The 17,708-nt window shown below is 44.9% G+C and overlaps 1 protein-coding gene across 1 annotated transcript in view; it reads right to left on the reverse strand.

Annotated features, from left to right (window-relative positions):
- Positions 1–11,119, reverse strand: part of SUFU (suppressor of fused homolog (Drosophila)) — an 85,799-nt gene extending 74,680 nt beyond the window's left edge. Inside the window, exon 1 of the mRNA XM_010291805.1 lies at positions 10,991–11,119. Coding sequence (XP_010290107.1) covers positions 10,991–11,091 — 101 coding nt within the window. The 5' untranslated portion in view covers positions 11,092–11,119. The remainder of the gene's footprint in view (positions 1–10,990) is intronic.
- Positions 11,120–17,708: the final 6,589 nt, after the last annotated feature.

Raw genomic sequence — 17,708 nt, forward strand, 5'->3', positions numbered from 1 at the left:
CTGTACTTTAACATTTTACCTAAACCACCTATTTATGCTGAACTTAAGAGCTACACATCCTTAATTTCTACAAGGTCCAGCAGAACAGTGCTCTCATTTGGCTTGAGATGGAGGTGGTTCTGCAAACACAGCATGCAGTCACTGGGCTATAAAGCGCACCTTTCATCTGCACACGGATCCCATTTCATATTGGGACTGAATCTTTAGCTCTGATACACTGGTCTTTGCACAGCCTGCAGGGAACAGTAATACATCTCCAAAACTTCACCTAAGGGCTCAGCTGCAACCTCATCAGGCAAGAGAACATAAGCGAACGGCCAGTTCAAGCCAGCGTGGCTGGGAAGGACGGCATTGCTGTGCTTGGTGAGCAGCTGGGAAAAGGGCACCGACTTCCCTTGCAGTGTCTGCTGGCTCCTTCCTAGCTCCTACTGTGGAAAGTTCTGCAGCTGCTGGGAGGAACCCATTCGCATAACAAAAGCGGCTTTCAAAAGCAGTATGAGAGGGTGGAAAGAATACGAGAAAAACCCAAAGCCAGAAGCTACACTGACAGCTACAGTTAGTTTTTTTCAGCGTTGCCTGAAAGTCTCAGGCAAGGATCAGGGCTCCAACCTGTTACGTAGAATATAAACACCGACTCTCCCATTACTTTCCTGCTGGCTAAGGAACACACATTAAAAAAAATCATGCAAGAAACAACTTTAGCACACCCTTGAGCACATTTTTAGGACTCTCCTACAATTAAGTTCTCAGCTGTGCAATAAATGAGCCTGAGGCATAAAAGGTATTTAGGAGCTTTTAGGAGCCTGAACTCAAACAGATTTTGAGCGGGGTTTAGGCACCTGAGTATCCTGCTAGATCTGAGATTCAATCCCTGATTTCTACAGGTAATGAAGTGAAAGATCAAGACAATACTTTCTCACTGGCTGAGCTGTTACATAGTCCCATTTCATTGTAAAGGGTGCACTCAAAAACACAGTGATGAGCATCATAAGAGATCTTAACCAATTAAACAGGCAGGGAAAGGCCCTGGGAGCTCATGCTGTAATTCCTGGGAAAAGAAAGCACCAGGCTGCTGGTGAAAGACTCCCAAAAGGGAAACACAAGACAGCTGCAATGAAAAGTCTAATATATATATTATTTTTAGTTTTTTAAAATTTGCCTTTAAGTGTTAAGCTTCTCCTGCAAGCCTATTGTTCCCTTGAAGCGTTGGAAACTTTCAGAGGTAGGAATCATAGGCTGATATTTTTGATCTATAAACACCTGGCTTGTGAATGTTACATGGACTCCATCCATTGTAAGACAAAATCCAAAAGGATAAAATAAACCTTGGCCTCCTTAAATCAAACAAAGGAGGAAAGAAAGCATCACTGTCCCCCTTCCTTTCAGTGGGTCCAGGCTGACCCCTGAAGATTTTAATAGCAGCAAAAGAGTTTTGCCTCTCAGTGAAACCACTTCAGTTATGGAAACCGCAAAATGGCTCAGCTTCTTGTAGAAACAGGAGTAAAGTTGGGAGACAGATGTCAACTTACAGCATGTTTCAGTACCACTTACTTTTTAGTGCAGTAAGCACAAACATGCTCCTCACGTTCCTGATCACTTAAGGAGGAATAACCTACCCAGTAAAACACATGAGTTCAGCGTACAGCTCATCACAGCCACTCTGTTACAGAAAATTCCCCATTCATCTCTGAACATTAAATTCTCTGCTTTTCTGCTTAATGTTACTCTTCTGGGTAAAAAAGAATTCAAGGCCCAGAGACATATTATTTTTGCGTAATAAAGTTATACATATGGATTCAACTTAGCTAGGAAATGTCAACTTAAGGCTTGTCTTCATGAGGAAATTTACTGTAACTAGTCTACCAGTATAATTATATTGCTGTAGTCCTACTGGTAAAATTCCCCTGTTGAGCCTTATTCATAACAACAGCTGCCTTTATAGTTTATTTTGGTCGACTATGCCAAAAAAGGCCCCTGCTCCAGAAAGGCCACAACAATTCACAGGGGAGGAGGGGAAGGAGCTATGCCAGTGCAACTGGAGCAGTAGAAAGAGTAACAGTATAGAAATGGTAGTATTTCGCAATACTAATGAATTATTTGCTGAAAAAAAAAATGCTCTAATAAAACTATACTGAATATCAGATATCATTGCAGGTAAGGTATGTGACAGATTTATGCCACATTTCACAGCTTTGGTAAAGTTCCTCAAGCCAGACACTGCTCTGCATCAACCCTTCCATGTACATCCTTTTGTTCTCACCTTCTCCCTGGCTGCTGCAGTGCACTTCCCAGTTGCACGCTCTTTCCCCCATTCCCTTACAGGAGCGATGCATTGCAGCCCAGCAACCGCCCTGGGCCCCTTGGACAGAGCACTGGCCCTCCAAAATAAACGGGTGTTAAAGACCAGCCCCTCTGGTTTACAGTTTGCATCTTCAGGGACGAGGGATAGCTGCAAAGCAAACAGCTCCCTTTGCAAAAAGGATTTTAAAACAATTGCCCTTCACTTCAGCAGTGCAAGAATGCTGAGCTAGACAAAACAATGAGCCATCTGTGCACTCTTCCCTCCTTCCCTTGTCTCTACCCTCTAGGTTTAAATCAGAGCTCCCCAAGAATGGCCGAGTCCCCCCTTCTCCTCCGCCCACCCCGTTTACATCCTGCAAAAAACACAACAGTTTTCTGGCTCCCCCCCCCAGCTTTTTGTTCTTAAGAGCCCTTGCAAAATCTTCCTTTAAACCTCAGCCCTTTGTCAGGTGGTATCCCATCTACCCAGCTTTGTCAACTGATCAAAAAATGCCTCCCACCAGACGATCTGTTCCTTGTTTACCATCCCTGAAGGCAGAGTGGCACTCAGGAGCCCTAGCCACCCCTTTGTCCAAGGAAGGGAATACCATCTGAATGGGAGACCACCAAAGATTTGCAGCCCTCTTTTGTTAGCCTGGTGTCACTGCCTATTGGGCCTTGATTCAAAATTGAGATGACAGTAGAGAGGCAGCCGAGTGCGGTAATCACTATGGGGTTTCCAGCTTAGGAGAGAGAGAAATACCAATAGCTCAAATTTTCAAATAAAATTGGTAATTTTATTACCAATGGTAGTTTGTGGTTACCGATTTTAACCACTGTCCAATCAAGAAACACAGATGATTCTAGTACTACTCAGGAAGGCATGTTCCAAACAGTAAATCTGCGTTGAGGGAAAAAAGGGGATTAGGTCTGAATAACAGCATTCAGATGCATCTCTTCAAACATTCATTTTGTTAGTATCATTATTCCAGAAAGCAAAGGGATAAAAAAAAAGTCAGCCCTCCTTTGATCTCACAGCCAGAATGGCCACACAGCTCAAAAAAGCTTTCACCTTCATGTCCCACTGAAAAAGAGCTCACTATCTTTTGATTCTTGCTTTTTAGAACATCCTAAACAGATCTTTATCAAATAAAACAATTTTTCCACTAGAAGACTCAACTTTGATCTCCAGTCGCTCCTCCTCCCAGCAGGCTGAACTTACTGGGAGAGCAAGAGAGCCTGCAAGCTCTCCCACGTCATTCAGCACTAATCCAGCTGGGAGAGGAGAGTAAGGAAGCCTTGTCTCAGGCCAACTCTCTTCCCATACGCCAAGATCATAAATGTCAAAGTCTGCTGACAAAAAGAAATCATCCAAAAATGCCATGCCATTCCTCTGCATGGCAGCAAGAGTCTCATCTTACCAGGATGCACATACAGATGCGCTACTGAACAGGATACAGAGCTTGCAGTTAGTAAACCTGCTTCCAATCTTTTTCCTTTTTTTTATTGAAAACAGTCCGTGTTGTAAATTGAACTACTGTGCTGTAAACGTTAAACGAATTTCCTTCAATGCTTAAAAAAAAAATTCCAAGTCTAGCACAGTTCAAGCGTGCTCTTGTCGCACAATCTCTGCACGCAAACACAGATACACCGCAGCACAAAGTGCACTTCTCTCTGTAGGTGGCCTTCATCTTTCGTATTAACAACGATGCTAATACCACCAACAAATGACATTTGGAAGCTAAGTGCACTCTGCTTGGGAGCAGGGGAAAAAAGGTTTCCCCACGGTGACCATAGCTTCAAGGGAGGTCTGCCTCCAGCAGAGAAACACAAGTCTTGGACAGTCCTGGTGCATTGCCTCAGTCTTTGGAGGGACACCGTCAATGGGGTGCGTAAACAGGCATGACACTTGGTTTAACTGTTTTTTGCCTGGGAAATAGGAAATTGAACTAAGGTTTAAGGAGATCACACTTGTTCTTCTTTAAAACATCTCCACAATTTTTTAACTCATTGGTCAAATCCAACTAAGTCCTTCAAAGGAAGAGCTGTCCCCAAAACACCACATTTCTACAAAGTAGGCATAAATAGCCAGACAGAAGAGGATCTATAGGTGCTCCCAGTAAGCAATTTTCAGTGGAAGCACAACTGGTTTTTTAGACACTAAGGAATCCACACAGGAGAGAGTTACAAGTACCGTAATTTTGGGAAAAGCTCGGTCTAACTCATCTCTTTATAGGCACACAAAAACATCCAAACACAAGACAAGTCCATTAAAAAACAGATCTTAGTGCGCCCCTCCCCCCCAAACTACTAATTTCAAATTTGATGGATTCTCAAATAAGCTATCATTAAAAGGAAATACCATTTTTGTCACAGAACTCCCTAATTCTGTGGCCTCTCCCTTCCTACTCTGCCATGAACCTTCTTTTCCCCTCTGCCTCAGAAAAAAGACCAACTGGAAAAAAAAGTATAACATTTGGGGTCAATCTCTGATAGACAAACAAGAGACCTGGGAAGAAAAAGGAAGTCTAGAGTATGGTGCCCACCTTGGACTCTCCCTCCTCTAAGTCCTAGCTCTTGTACCTCTTTCCTAAACTGATGCTTACTGATGTCCTTTTCCATGTCATTCACTTTAGTTGGGGCAGATGCTCCACCTCCATCAATGGTACACAGAAGAAACATTTCTCCAGTACGCTGGCTAAAGTTCAACTCCCACAGATGAAGCCATGGCAACACAAAGCAGGAAGCTATGGAGACCTGGAAGAAGCTCCTCAGTAAATCCCCAGAATTTCATTGCTGTGGTAGCTGTTCCCTACAACCAACCTATCAGTCACACGTCACAGAAGTCTGATCCAGGAGCAGAACCACTATTTTCTGATCCTCAACTTGAAGATATGCCCCCCAAACTCAACTTCACTTCCCTATTCCATGTGCTGAAGTAGCTACCACACAGCTAGCCCTGACACAGCAGGTGTCCTTCAACTTCAGAGCTAATGGCCTAGTGAAGCAAAATTAGGATCAGGAAGGGAGCATTTATGCATCTATACTATTCTTTAAGAAAGTCCTCAGGTTCCTCTGCATGTTCCTACTTCCTCTGTAGTTCCTTCCTACACTGTTGAAGTGTGCTTCAACACCACACCTCAAAGAAACTGGACACCATGAAAGGTGGAAGAAAGCCTTGGGTTTTTAATAATTTTCCTTGAATTCCAGGTTCAATTCCCAAACTAAACTAATTTGATCTTTCATCTCCTCAATGATGAGGATATGCTGAACTCTACAAAAGTTGTTTCAAAATCTTACCTGAACTATAACTACCACTACCTTTCTCTAATCTACTGTCTTCCCAAAGGCCCTTTATTTTATTGCACTTTCATGAAAACTAAGAGGGGCAGAGTCAGTCTCCACCATTTTAAAAGCGTTCACTGTCACCTTGGAGTTCAGTGTAATATTTCAGCAGTGCTTTAGGCATGTAGTTTATAAAGCATTTAGGGACCCATTAAATACCAAAATTTAAGGCTAAAGGCTGGCAAGCTGAGCAGTGAGCTTTTAAATTTATGAAAGGCTACAGAACTAAGAGGCCACTAAAGTGACAGCTGTCAGCACCACTCCATCCTACATTCATGCAGGCTCAAAGGAGAAGCCAGCATGCACTCAAAAGAAAGAGAGCACTCGTTCCAACTTTCAGGCTATGTTCTAAATACTCTTTTCAAACTCCTTTCATACTCAGAAAAAGCCTTCCAGAAAACATCCACCCCTCTGCAAGCCTTGCATTTGTTACCTGATCCAGTTTTGCGTTCCTTTTTCTTCCTCCCAGCTCTAACAAGCATCCTTGCCCTTTTACAAGTTAAGGTCATTCAGAGGATCTATACAAGCCAGCAGAACACAAGCTAGACTGGAGATCTTGAAAGGCTCACGCTTACCCTCACCTTTAATAGGGAGGCACCACCCACAGAGACAACACGTTATCCCGGCATGCACCACTCCATCCCGTTCCAAATGGTAAGTAGCGCTAATCAAAAGGACCACAGCAAGTTGGAACCTGTTGTCTCCGCAGGTGGTACCCTGCATCTGTATTAGAGATGAAGGCAGCTGTAATCTCTTCGGTTTTATGCAAACGGGGGATGCTGCACTTCAGCTCCTGGGTAGCTGCCAGGAAAAAAAAAAAACACAACAAACCAAAACCACCACCCATGTCAGTATGAAGTTTGTGTAGATCAGGAAACTCAATTATTGGAATTTGCATAAAAAGCTAAGCATCAAAACACAGTTGGCATGTTTCTTCGCAGGATGTGGGAATGCCACAAATACAAATCTTATCTCTTAACCTAGCCATAATTTAAGTTTTGCTTTCTATTGTGGCTCTGAATTACAACCTTGCAATTTTAATACAAATAAGACTATCCAAGGTTTTCAGGAATTCTATCACATCATGGTTCTCATTTTTCCAAGCACTTTTTAAACTGTTAACAAAAAGGGTGAGCATTCAAACTACAGGAACAGTTAATCGGAGATTCAGCCTTGGCCTTACAGCAAACTGGAGATATAAGTCAGTCTGATGAAAACACACATCACTTTCTCTCTCCCTGGACAGCCCTGCAAACCCCTGCGCCAGCACAACCCAGGGCCAGAGCACGCTGTGGCACTGCAGCAGCTGAAGCAGGCATCGCCACTGATGGAGTCCGAGTCCAGCTGCTCTTGCTGATGCTGCCTTCCTCAGGCACCCCACATAGGCAGAAGTCACCATCACGCCTGAAAGCTGCAGGATCAAGTGCCTGTGCCCTGGCTATGCTGATGGTCTTGCGTTGGAGCATGAATCTGCAGTTGCCAGCTGAGGCACCGGCACCACGCTTTGTGTGGACACACAGAGACACATTCCCTGATGCTGATTTTGCTGTGAGTCAGTAGCTGCCATCAAGGGGTGGAAAAGGGAGTAGGACGTGTCTCCTCTTCCACAACCGCACTGGCCAGATGCTCCCTGCCAGTGTGCTCACATGCTACACATGCACTCACTGCAACAGTACACAATCTTTCTTTCAGAAAGCAAGAACAGTCCAAAAAAAAGGCTCTGGTCTAACCCTGCTGAGTAGATTCAAGAAGTTATACACCGGTTTTAATTTTAAACTAGACAGAAAAAGTTAAAAATTGAGAATAACTTGCAAAAATGTCCCGGAAGGATTTCTGCCGCCACTCAAGTTGTGCAACATGCTCAACTAGAAAGGCTTATTTCCATGCAAACAACTTGGCTTGAAATCCCACTGAAAGGCCTGCGGTTCCCAAACGCTGTCATGACATCATGATTTAGGATTTTTAGAGCGATCAACCCAGCACAGCTGGTGTCATGGTTGCCATTATACCATGAAACACTGAGTGGTTTTAAATGAAAAAGGTTTCCCTGTTTGAAACTCTTAGATTTCTTCCATCTTATTCTGTGGACTCTTAAAACCAGACCAGTTCTGTAAGCAGAGTATAGCTGATATTTAAGCAGAGCAGGAAATAGTGTTGCTTTAACTGAAAATAAATCTGTCAACAAGGAGGCACAGGGAGAGCTCCACTTCAGACTTTTCAGGTTCTTATTAAAAAATATAAATTAAAGTCAACATTTTCACATTACTTGCTACATCTGTTTGCTATTCCATTATAAATAAAAATATAGGGGCCTTCAATTCTGCATTGGTTCACTCAAAAAAATCAAAAAGTCCTTTTCGTTTAATACTGCGTTGTAATTGGTCTAGATTGTACTGTATTACCAGAAGAGGTCCAAGAAATAAGCTATACATTACCCAAAGTCAAGCTGGGAGATTAAAAACACCTTTGGGAGTGTAGTATCCCTCTTCTTCTAAAGGATGAAGGACAGCAAGGTTATGGAAGCACATCCCTATCATAGGAATCTTACTGACTGTCACAAGCAGATCCAGCTCTGCACTCTTTGCGGAGAGAGCTGAGAAACCAAAAAACCCCACAAACTAACGCCTATTGCCAGAAGCCAGGGCAGTTGAACAGAGTTCAGTGCCACACCAGCTTTAAATGAAGTCTTCCAAAGATTTAAACAACTTCCCTGCCATCCCACACTCCTGCCAACCAACCCACAGCATGCTTTACCTGGGACAACAGAATCCCAAAGTCCTTCAAGCAACAGACTAATACCTATTTTCTTAAACAAAGGCTTTATTAAATTCCCTGCCTGAGCCCAAGAGCCTCCTAAGCGCATAGGAAAACCACTACGTTCCTGCAATGAGCCCCCAGCGCTGGTCTGGTGATGTGCAGTTCATATGGCAGTCATGTTTCACGAGTAGTTGGCAAACAGGGAGTGGTGGGGAGTGCTCATCTCCTTTCAAAATCTTCTCTCTGCCTGTCTACAGTGCTCGCCTACCAGATGATAACTTCAGGTTCAGTGTCTAAGAGATGTGTAGGTTTTGACAGCTTTACCACATGCATAATTGTATATTGAGACTTTTTGCCATAAAGGCAGAGCCAGCCTTCTCAACAGCACATGTAGTATTAAGTTTTGTAGCTGCAAGAATGAGGCCAAAATGAAGGGGACAGACTGCAGACAGCTGAACATCTCAGGGTGAGTGACAGAGACACCCTTCTCTGGGGCCAGGAACACTGTTCCAGCAACAAAGAAAGAAGGGAAACCTGTGCATGCACCCAGAACACAGAAATCACTTTGATGGATCTGAGCAGGCCTGTGTGCAAGAGGTTGTGGCCAACAGCCCCAAAGCAGCGCAGCAGCGAGGGCTTGCTATTTGCTTGCAGTGCCCAGCTGCAGCAGCCTCCGGGAGTGCGGTGCTGGGGGTAGCCAAGGCAAACTGGCTCTCTAAGCCTCCTCCCAGGCTCACATACACACAGCGCACTTGGGGACTTCAGATCTCCCAGAGCATGATGTAGACTTTGCTCCTGCTTCACTTGGAAGGCCTTGGAAATCACCTGCAGCCTGTGTCTAGAGATGAGGGTTTAATTCCTGTGCCCTGCAACCTGCAAAAAGTATATTTCACCATCTCAACTCAAATTTCCAGACCAAACCATGCAACAGTACAAAGAGTTAGGAGGTCTCATGCCAGGAAGTTACTTAAAGTTGTGACGTTCCACCTGTGTGATACTTCCACTCCTCTACCCCCAAGCTTTCCACTACAGAAGAACAGCAGTTTTCAGTCTAACAGGCAGGTTTGGGGAATGAGAAGCCAGAGCGTGTGCCAGGGCCAAGGAGGCTGCGTCCTTACATAATTTGCTTCTTCATTCATAAAAACACATTATTCTTCATGTCTTCAGCTGAGACCCTCATGTCCACTCCCTGCTCTCACTCAAAACCATCAGAAAAAGAGTCTGAGCAAAGACAGTAGTCTCACCATGGGAAAAACCCAGGCTGACGAGTCACCAAAGACAAAAATTCAGCACAGCACTTACTCCCTCCAAAATCAGTCCCATCGAAACAAGGTGGGCAAACACAGGTCACCTAATCTTGGCAAACTCAGATGTTCAGTGGCAAAGATCAAATATCATGATCTGAGAACACAGGCACCATGTGAAGGCCTATATGTCCCTGGTAGGGTCTCTTGTGGAAGTGAGGGAAGGAAGCCTTTAACTTAATTTCTTTCATTTGTCCTACCTTTCCTCTGCCCCAGCAACTAATGACTGGGGTTTGTTGTTAGTAGGTGTGTTGGTTAAACGTCCCAGGCAGATCTCTGTGACACTAGGATTCTGCATAAACACCAGTCTTAAGAGACTGGTCTTCTGAAAAACAGTTCTGTAACCACAAACATGAGAAAAAAAACAGGAGAAACTGCCTTGAGGACATGGGTAAGGTTAAAGAAATTGCCTGACTGCTGCTGTTGCAAGAGAAGCACCTGGGTGAAAAAAGGTGCCTGAATCTTAAGCAAGACAAACAAAAGAGGGAAAGCCTGCGTGAACCGGGGCCTTTGCTGCACCATTCGTCAAGGATGTTTACCCTGCAACTACAAAACAGCGCAAAGATGGTTTCACTAAACAGCAACAGCAGAAACATTCTGCCATTTCTGTCTGGTTAAAAGGCCATGTTCACTGCCCCAAGATCATGACAGCTTGGCTACTGCTATTCACTTTAACTGGAGATAAGGAGCAAAGTCATAAAAGACAGACAAGAATAAGGTTAGAGCATGCTGCTTGCCTGGTCTAATACGAAACGCCTGCTGAAGATCATCCGTAAGAGCAAGCTAAGATAATCATGTAATAATTGGAGAGAAGAAAGTCAAACAATTATAATTTTACGCTTCTGTTACACGGATTGGCACTTTATACAGCAGCCACTGGGGTGGCAGTCTGCTGACAGTAAAATTGCTGTGCCAGCAATAGGAAAAATGCCCTTACAGCAGTTTTCCAGAGGAAGGCATTTAACATGCACAGGGAGGGGTCAGGACTTAAGCCTATGACCATAATAGACTACCAAGAGTGCAAAACACAAGACATTCAGTTAAAAGAAATAAAATCTATAAAGTCACTCAACTTTTAACACTGACAAGGAAATATACTGCACTGAAAGCCTGCAGAGGGGAACAAAGTAACTCTTCTACATTCAAGAACAAGCGTACCTCACCCCTTGTGAAACCAGGGCTATGGTATTCTCAGCAGAAAACCAGCTGTTCAAATAGTAAGAACAGCAGGACAGGATTTTACCTACGCCCCCCAAATGCAACACAAGCCAACACACAGCAACAGAACTTAAAATGACACTTACTCGTGTACTCTGTTGTCTCCATACAAGTCACTTAACCCAAAGCTGACGTAGTGCCAGTGCTCAGGAACATTCAGCGCTGGGTTTCCCAGGTTTCTGTACATGCTAACGTAGTCCAGAGGATCAGGCCCCCCCAACCTGCATTAAAACCAGAAAGATTCTTAGGTAAGTCAGTTTATTTAAGACAAATGCGAAGTCTCCACAGGTGCTACAAGGGGCTATAAAGACCTGTTTTAAGACATAGCTAGTGACAAAAATGAAATTAGCATGTTCAAGTTACCTCTAAAAAAAATTGAGCAGAAATGTTGGGTTAAGTCCAGAAACCTTCAAGCACAGGAAGGCAAAGTGCATGTGTGCAACATACTACGTTTTTAACGTTAAAGCATAAAAACCTCCAGAAAATCATATTAAAGCTTCCACAAAACACAAAGAAAATTGGGAAATTGTACTAGTAAAAGAGCAATAGCTGTATCTGCACTGCAAGCTTTTAGCTCTTAATTCAGTCCAGAGGCACATACCTCAATTAAAAAAACAAAACCCGACACTATTCCTGAAAGCAGAATTTGAAATGGCTAAGTTTGAGGATAGTAATCCATACTTCTGAACATAAACATGACAGTTAAAATAGTGGAGAACAACACTGATTCATAAAAATTAATACCAGAACTTGAAAAACACACTAGCTGCATTGATCAAGAATGAGCAAAAAGTATCACTGCAGCCTCTGTTTCAACATTAGAATGGGTTCCTTAAAATAACATTACTTAAAAGTCAATGCAGACAGCCAGACTACATTAAGCAGCAATCACCAAAATACACAGCCACCCTTCCCATTACAAGGCACACAGAAACCAGGCCAGTGTGCCAGCAGAGCAAGCACAGCACACTCCTGCCGCTCGCCATCATGTCTGCCCATGCCTGTTTTGCTCACTGTTTGCCCTGTCAATCATAAAACACAGGTAGAAGCAAGCAAGAAGAGACAAGACATCTAACCACCTACCACAAGCATTTATGGAATAGTGTGAGCAGCTGTTTAGCTGTTTAACTGTTTCTTGCCTCCGTTTCACTTCAAGTTCAAATACTCTCAACTGCTCAAAACAAGAAAATCCAAACCAAGATGACCCCCTTAATTCAAACCACTTATTACACACCAGTTGTACTCCTCTGTGTTGTCTGTTCAGACTCTGACCCTATCATCTGCAGGTTGCAGGGCATGCCTGTGCTTCCCTGGCTAGCCCTGGGGGGTTGTGTATCATCATTATGTATGCCACAACCACTGCACAAAAAGTGTTTGAGCACCTCAGTTTTGTTCTCTGATTAAAGTACCACTGGCTTATATCAAACACCAGCAGGCTTGGCAAGAAATACTTCCTCAGCTTCTAGCCTGCTTGTCAACCTCTCATAGCACCCTGCTCTACCACTGCTCTATGCTTCCTGGAAGTGTTCATGCTTCACATGCGAGTATCCAAGGAAGCTCTGGGGTAATCAAACAGCAAAGCTTAATTGCAGTTATCCTGCTTAAGGCCAGCACCCTTCTCAGAGTCACATCCGGCAGCACAGAGAAAACACTGACAAGTATTTCAATCCTCAGGCATGAGTGTAACCAGGCTGCTGGTAGTAAAGCCAGTGTTACACCCACCAGCTTCAGAAAACAGGCAATCAGTGCAGAAGAGATTTAACCCTGAGCTTGCACAATTACTCCTAGATCACATTCACCGAGTACAGCAACTTCTTTGAAGTTCATTTAGGAGAGACCCTTGAGACAACAGGGTTCTTCAGAGCTAGGATATCTGAACATAGGTGCTAAAAAGCCCAATTCTGCACCGGCCTCACCACAGAGCTGCAGCACCCGGGCATCTCCATGGGAGATTCTCCAGAAAAGTAGTCACCATGGCTGGACAGAGGGATCCAACCTTCACTGATAGCTCATCAGTTTGGCAAGAGCCCAGTCAGAACCCAGTTGAGCTGACATGCAAAGCACCTGTAAAGAAGATGCTTTCCAGGGAGAGCTCTGGGGAGAGGTAACACATATGGGAAGGGTCCCTGAGTTTATTACCAGAAAGTAAACAAGAAAAGAAAGGAAAGATAGTGCCAGAAGGGGCCATAAGACTGTTTCCAGAAGGCGCCTACATACTCTATGCAGATTTCTGGTGTCAGTGTTACTCTACTTGAAATCCTCTGCCCACCTTCTCATGTCTGTACACAGTAATATACCAGCTTGTTGTATTAAAAGGCCTGTGGGCTCCCTCCTACTACTGCAGAAAAAAAACACAGAGCAGGGTAATCTAACACAAGTGACTTTCCCTAGGACAGCTTCCCTCCTCTTAAGTCACATAAGGCCACTGCAATGGCTCCAGGCCAGCTCCAGCTTCCCAGCAGGTCAGTTGAGGATCCAGTCTAGCACACCAGGGCAGGACAGAGGGAATGAGTGTCCCACCGCCAGTAATAGCACTGAGGTCCATTGGCAAGGGCTAAGTCAGAATTTTGCAGACTTTCTTGTAAGCAGAATCTTTATGGCATAAAAGGCAAACTGGAGAGCAAGGACAGAAAATATGTATTAGACCCTGGCATGGAGCAGAGTTTGATCCTCAATGGCAGCCTGGGAAACCCTTTCTTGAAGTACAGCGATAGCTTGAAACACTCAGAAAAAACAAGTCCCCCTGACACACCACATCTCCAGCTGCCTTTCCATTCCTCCTCACCAGCACCAGGCCAGGCTGTGCTGGAGGCTGAGATCTCTGCCATAGGTGCCCACCCAGGTGGCTATGTTCAGAGCATGGCACTGACACCCTGGCCAGCACTCAGGCTCCCCATGACAGTAACTCCTGCATCTGTGATGGAAGCAACCAGGTGGAAGCAATTCCAGCCGGGATAGTCACTTACCCCCAAGGAGTGGCAGTGAACAGCAGCAGCCACACAAAATTATTCAAAGTTAGTTGACTGTGAAAACTCCAGAGCAAGGGAGGTCAATATGCTGACCAGCAAACCAGTGTGAGAGATTAACAAGTGGCCGGAGCAGATGCGTAGCATTTGCAATGCAGGGAAAACACCTCCACCTGCTAAGCAACAAACATCTCCCACGCACACAAAACCTGCTTCCAAATTGGGTTTAATAACACCTTAGATGTCAAACAATTCACACTGGAACACTGATGACACAGACACTTTGACACGGACAACACACAAGACAAACCTTTAGACTGCCCTTTTCCAGGACAGGGGCTGCTCCACAAGCACACTCCTCCCCAGGGCTACTCAAACACATTTGTCAGGTCTGATGCAGACAGCGAGCAAGTAATCCCTAGACCGCACCAGCAAGTCAGACACCTCTTCCCTGCTCCTGCCAGCAATGCTGTACTTCTCTCCAAAGGCCAAGCCTCCCCGGGGACCCACAGCCAGCATTGCACTACCCAAGAGGTGGCTGCAGCAGTGCAGCACTCGCTGGCTCGGGGGAGCCGAGCTCTGTCCTGTCCAGAGGAGACCCGGTCAGCATTAACTACCCACCAGTTTACACGCTGCATGACAATCCAGACAGACCACCTTTATTCCCTGAGAAATTTGGTAGGCTTGGAAGCGATTCTGAGAAAAAACCTGCAGCAGTGACTAATTACACTTTGAAAAACACATCCAGGCCCCAAACCCCTGCAACTGCAGGAGCATCCGGCACTAGCTTTAAAACCAGCTGCCTGGAGCACAGCTAGGAACGTACCCATGGCAATAAAGCTCAGCAAAGGCTACTCGGCACAGGTATTTATCCAGTTTCAGCGGCAGGTTTTACTGCTATGTTAACTAGTCGAGCACTGCTAGTGCCTGCTCAGGTGCATCCTCCCACCCACAGCTGCTTGTTGCAGGGTTCGACTTTGTATCACAATCTACATATCAGTACAGGCGTTCACAAAGAGCTGGAAGCATTGGAGGATTTTATTAGGAAGAGCCCAACTTCAAAGCCAGAGGTACAGAACAAATTTGTTACATTCTCTATTCATGGAGCTCATTCAGGAGCAAGAAGGACAGCCTCAGGGGAAACCCGCTATTTGCATCTGCACCAAGAGTCTTCTTTTGACTGATGTTAAGAGTGCTCTGAAGTTTCTGTGGAAGGAGAAACCCGAAGTGGGCAGAGAGGAAACATCTCCACAAAGGGGAGAAAAAAACCTGGAAAATTCCCAAACCATTCACTCTGAGAAGCCCTTAGTGGATTGTTTGTAGTCACTTCCCAGCAGTTGAGAACAGACCTGCTTTTCACAGCTACCTTTTGACAACCCTTTGTTCGTGATCCTCAAGCGGCTGGAGACCAGTGCATTTGTTTTCAAGTACATGGCCTAAATTCAAGACAGGTGATGAAAAGCCAACAGTCCATCCCAAATTCTGCCTATTTCAAAACCTATCACAAAGCAAGGAAAGTACAAACCTGCTTTTTCACCAGCAATTTTATGCATCAAGATACTTCACTTAGAGATGTTCAATCACATTTTAAAGATAAAAGCAGATACTGGATATCAACAAAGAAAAACTCCTCAGCACATGGCCTTTATAAATACGAGGAACTTTTCCAAGAAGTTCTTCCAATTGCAATCACAAACTCTCTCCCAAGATATGCAAATAGGGTTTTTTTTTTTTAAAAAAAGACTGGTTCCATTAAATAATCCACATGGCTAAACCCCTTCATTTAATAGGTATGTGGTTCTGCAGATTCTCCAACATTACAAAGTAAGAATCTGCTCTGCCATGCAAGCCCAAAAATATAGCTTCAGCTCCCTGAACAAAAAAAAATTGCTGTTAACCATACAGAAACTGATACGTATAATTAAAAGCTGATTAGTGTTACAATATTCCTCCTAAGGCAGGGAACTTTGTTCAGCAATTTCCTCTTCTAATCTAAACCAACTAATAGCTGGCAGCCCAGGCGGAGGAGGACAGACTAGAAGTCATTCTACCAGACTTAACAGAACCAAGCTCCAAGTTTCACCTCACAAAGGGAGAGCAGGTACATGTAGTGTCCATGTAGGCTCCACCTTGCACAAGAATTTCCTGCACAGGACAGCAGTAAGAAACACACCTCTGATTTCTACGAAAGAAGCTCTCAGCTCTCACTGACGGGTGAGCTGACAGTCAGAAGAAGCACTAAGCAGAAAATGCCAGGATAAACAGGCCTTCACATTACTTCTTACTTGCAACTGGCCATCACTGCCAACAGCAGTTTTTCTAGTGTTTGGGCCCTAATTGCAGTGAAGCCCTAATCAACCTCTTAAGCAAACATGAAGCAAGGTTTCTTCCCAAACGAGAGTCTCTGCCATTCTTCCTTAGACCTAAATCTCTCTCCATCCCTCACAAATCCTACATCACTCTAGTCAGTATTGTTTTAAGCTGCTGACTCCTAAATCAAGGGGACTAGAAACTCATCAAGCTTGAATACCTAAGATTAGAAATAGGTGTAAAAACAGACTGATCAGACCACCACCAAAGTACTGCAGTACTGACCCACACAAATGATTAAGAAATTATTTGTATTTTGAGGTCTCAGATTTCCAACATCTTACCTTGGTCCACTGTATCAGTTTAAGTACGAAAAAAGCCTAAGCAATATGGGCTAACAGACATATTTCTTGCTAGAACCACAAAAAAACCAACACTTTGGAATACAACAGTAATAGCTTGGCTGTCAGAGTAGAACACAAGAAGGATGTTATTCTGGTGTTGCTCAGGACTCAACCAAATAGAGACATACAGGTTAAAATGAACTGTAAAGAAAGAAGTTGAGCATCTACTAAACTTTTTCCAAGTGCTGGAGTAGGGACTGATCAATGTCAGGTACAGCAAACACTCAGGGGTGACCTGAACAGGTTCCTTAGGCTCAGAAGAGGGGGCTGACCAGGAAAGCAATAGTAAAAAGCAAAAGGAACTCCTCTTCACACAGGGCTAGACACTAGACACTTATCTCGATAGCTAAACATCCAAGTACTTCCTTCATGCCACTCTCTCACATAAACAACTGCTGTTACTGGTGTCAGACACTGTGTCAGCAGAGACAGTAAGCAGCAGAGTCGCAGTCTGCAATAACACATGGCTACGCAAGGGCAAGAGAAGCTGGCTCTGCCCCGTGGAGTTTACAGATAGATGCACAGCACACACCTGGCTTGGAGGCTGGAATGCAGATTCACTCCGGCCAGTGCTGGCCATGCTCGAACACCAAGCTCCAGGCCATAAGAAAAAACTCGTGCCTCATGTCCAGGAGGTGAAACTCCAGCCCCTCACCGTGTGTGGAAACCCCTCCATTCTGTTAACACACACTCCCTTTTCCCATTACCTGCCCCAGCCAAGGCCCTCATGAGCTGCCCCTCACTCAGGAAAGCTCCAAATCACCCCAGAAACCCCAATACCTCCTCCTGTCTTCAGCGCATCCCTCCCTAGACCCCTCCTCCTGTTCCCAGTGCATGCTCCCCAGGAAGCCCCCCCCAAATACACCTCCCTGGCACCCAACTGCATCCCCAATACCTCCTCCCCCAGACCCACTGCACACCCCCAAACCTCTTGCATCTCACCCCAACCTCGGCACCCCAGTCCCTCTCCCCTTGCTGCAACCCTCCGCCTCATGCAGTGTCCCCAGCCCCACTGCTGCCCTCAAGCCTCCCTCAAGCCCACTACTTCCCCCAAGCCCTCTCCAACCCCACACAAGGCCCCCGGCACCACTGCTCCCTCTAGCCCCACATAAGGCCCCCGGCCC

The sequence above is a fragment of the Phaethon lepturus genome, unplaced genomic scaffold (genome assembly GCF_000687285.1).
Source record: "Phaethon lepturus isolate BGI_N335 unplaced genomic scaffold, ASM68728v1 scaffold10340, whole genome shotgun sequence".
NCBI lineage: Eukaryota > Metazoa > Chordata > Aves > Phaethontiformes > Phaethontidae > Phaethon > Phaethon lepturus.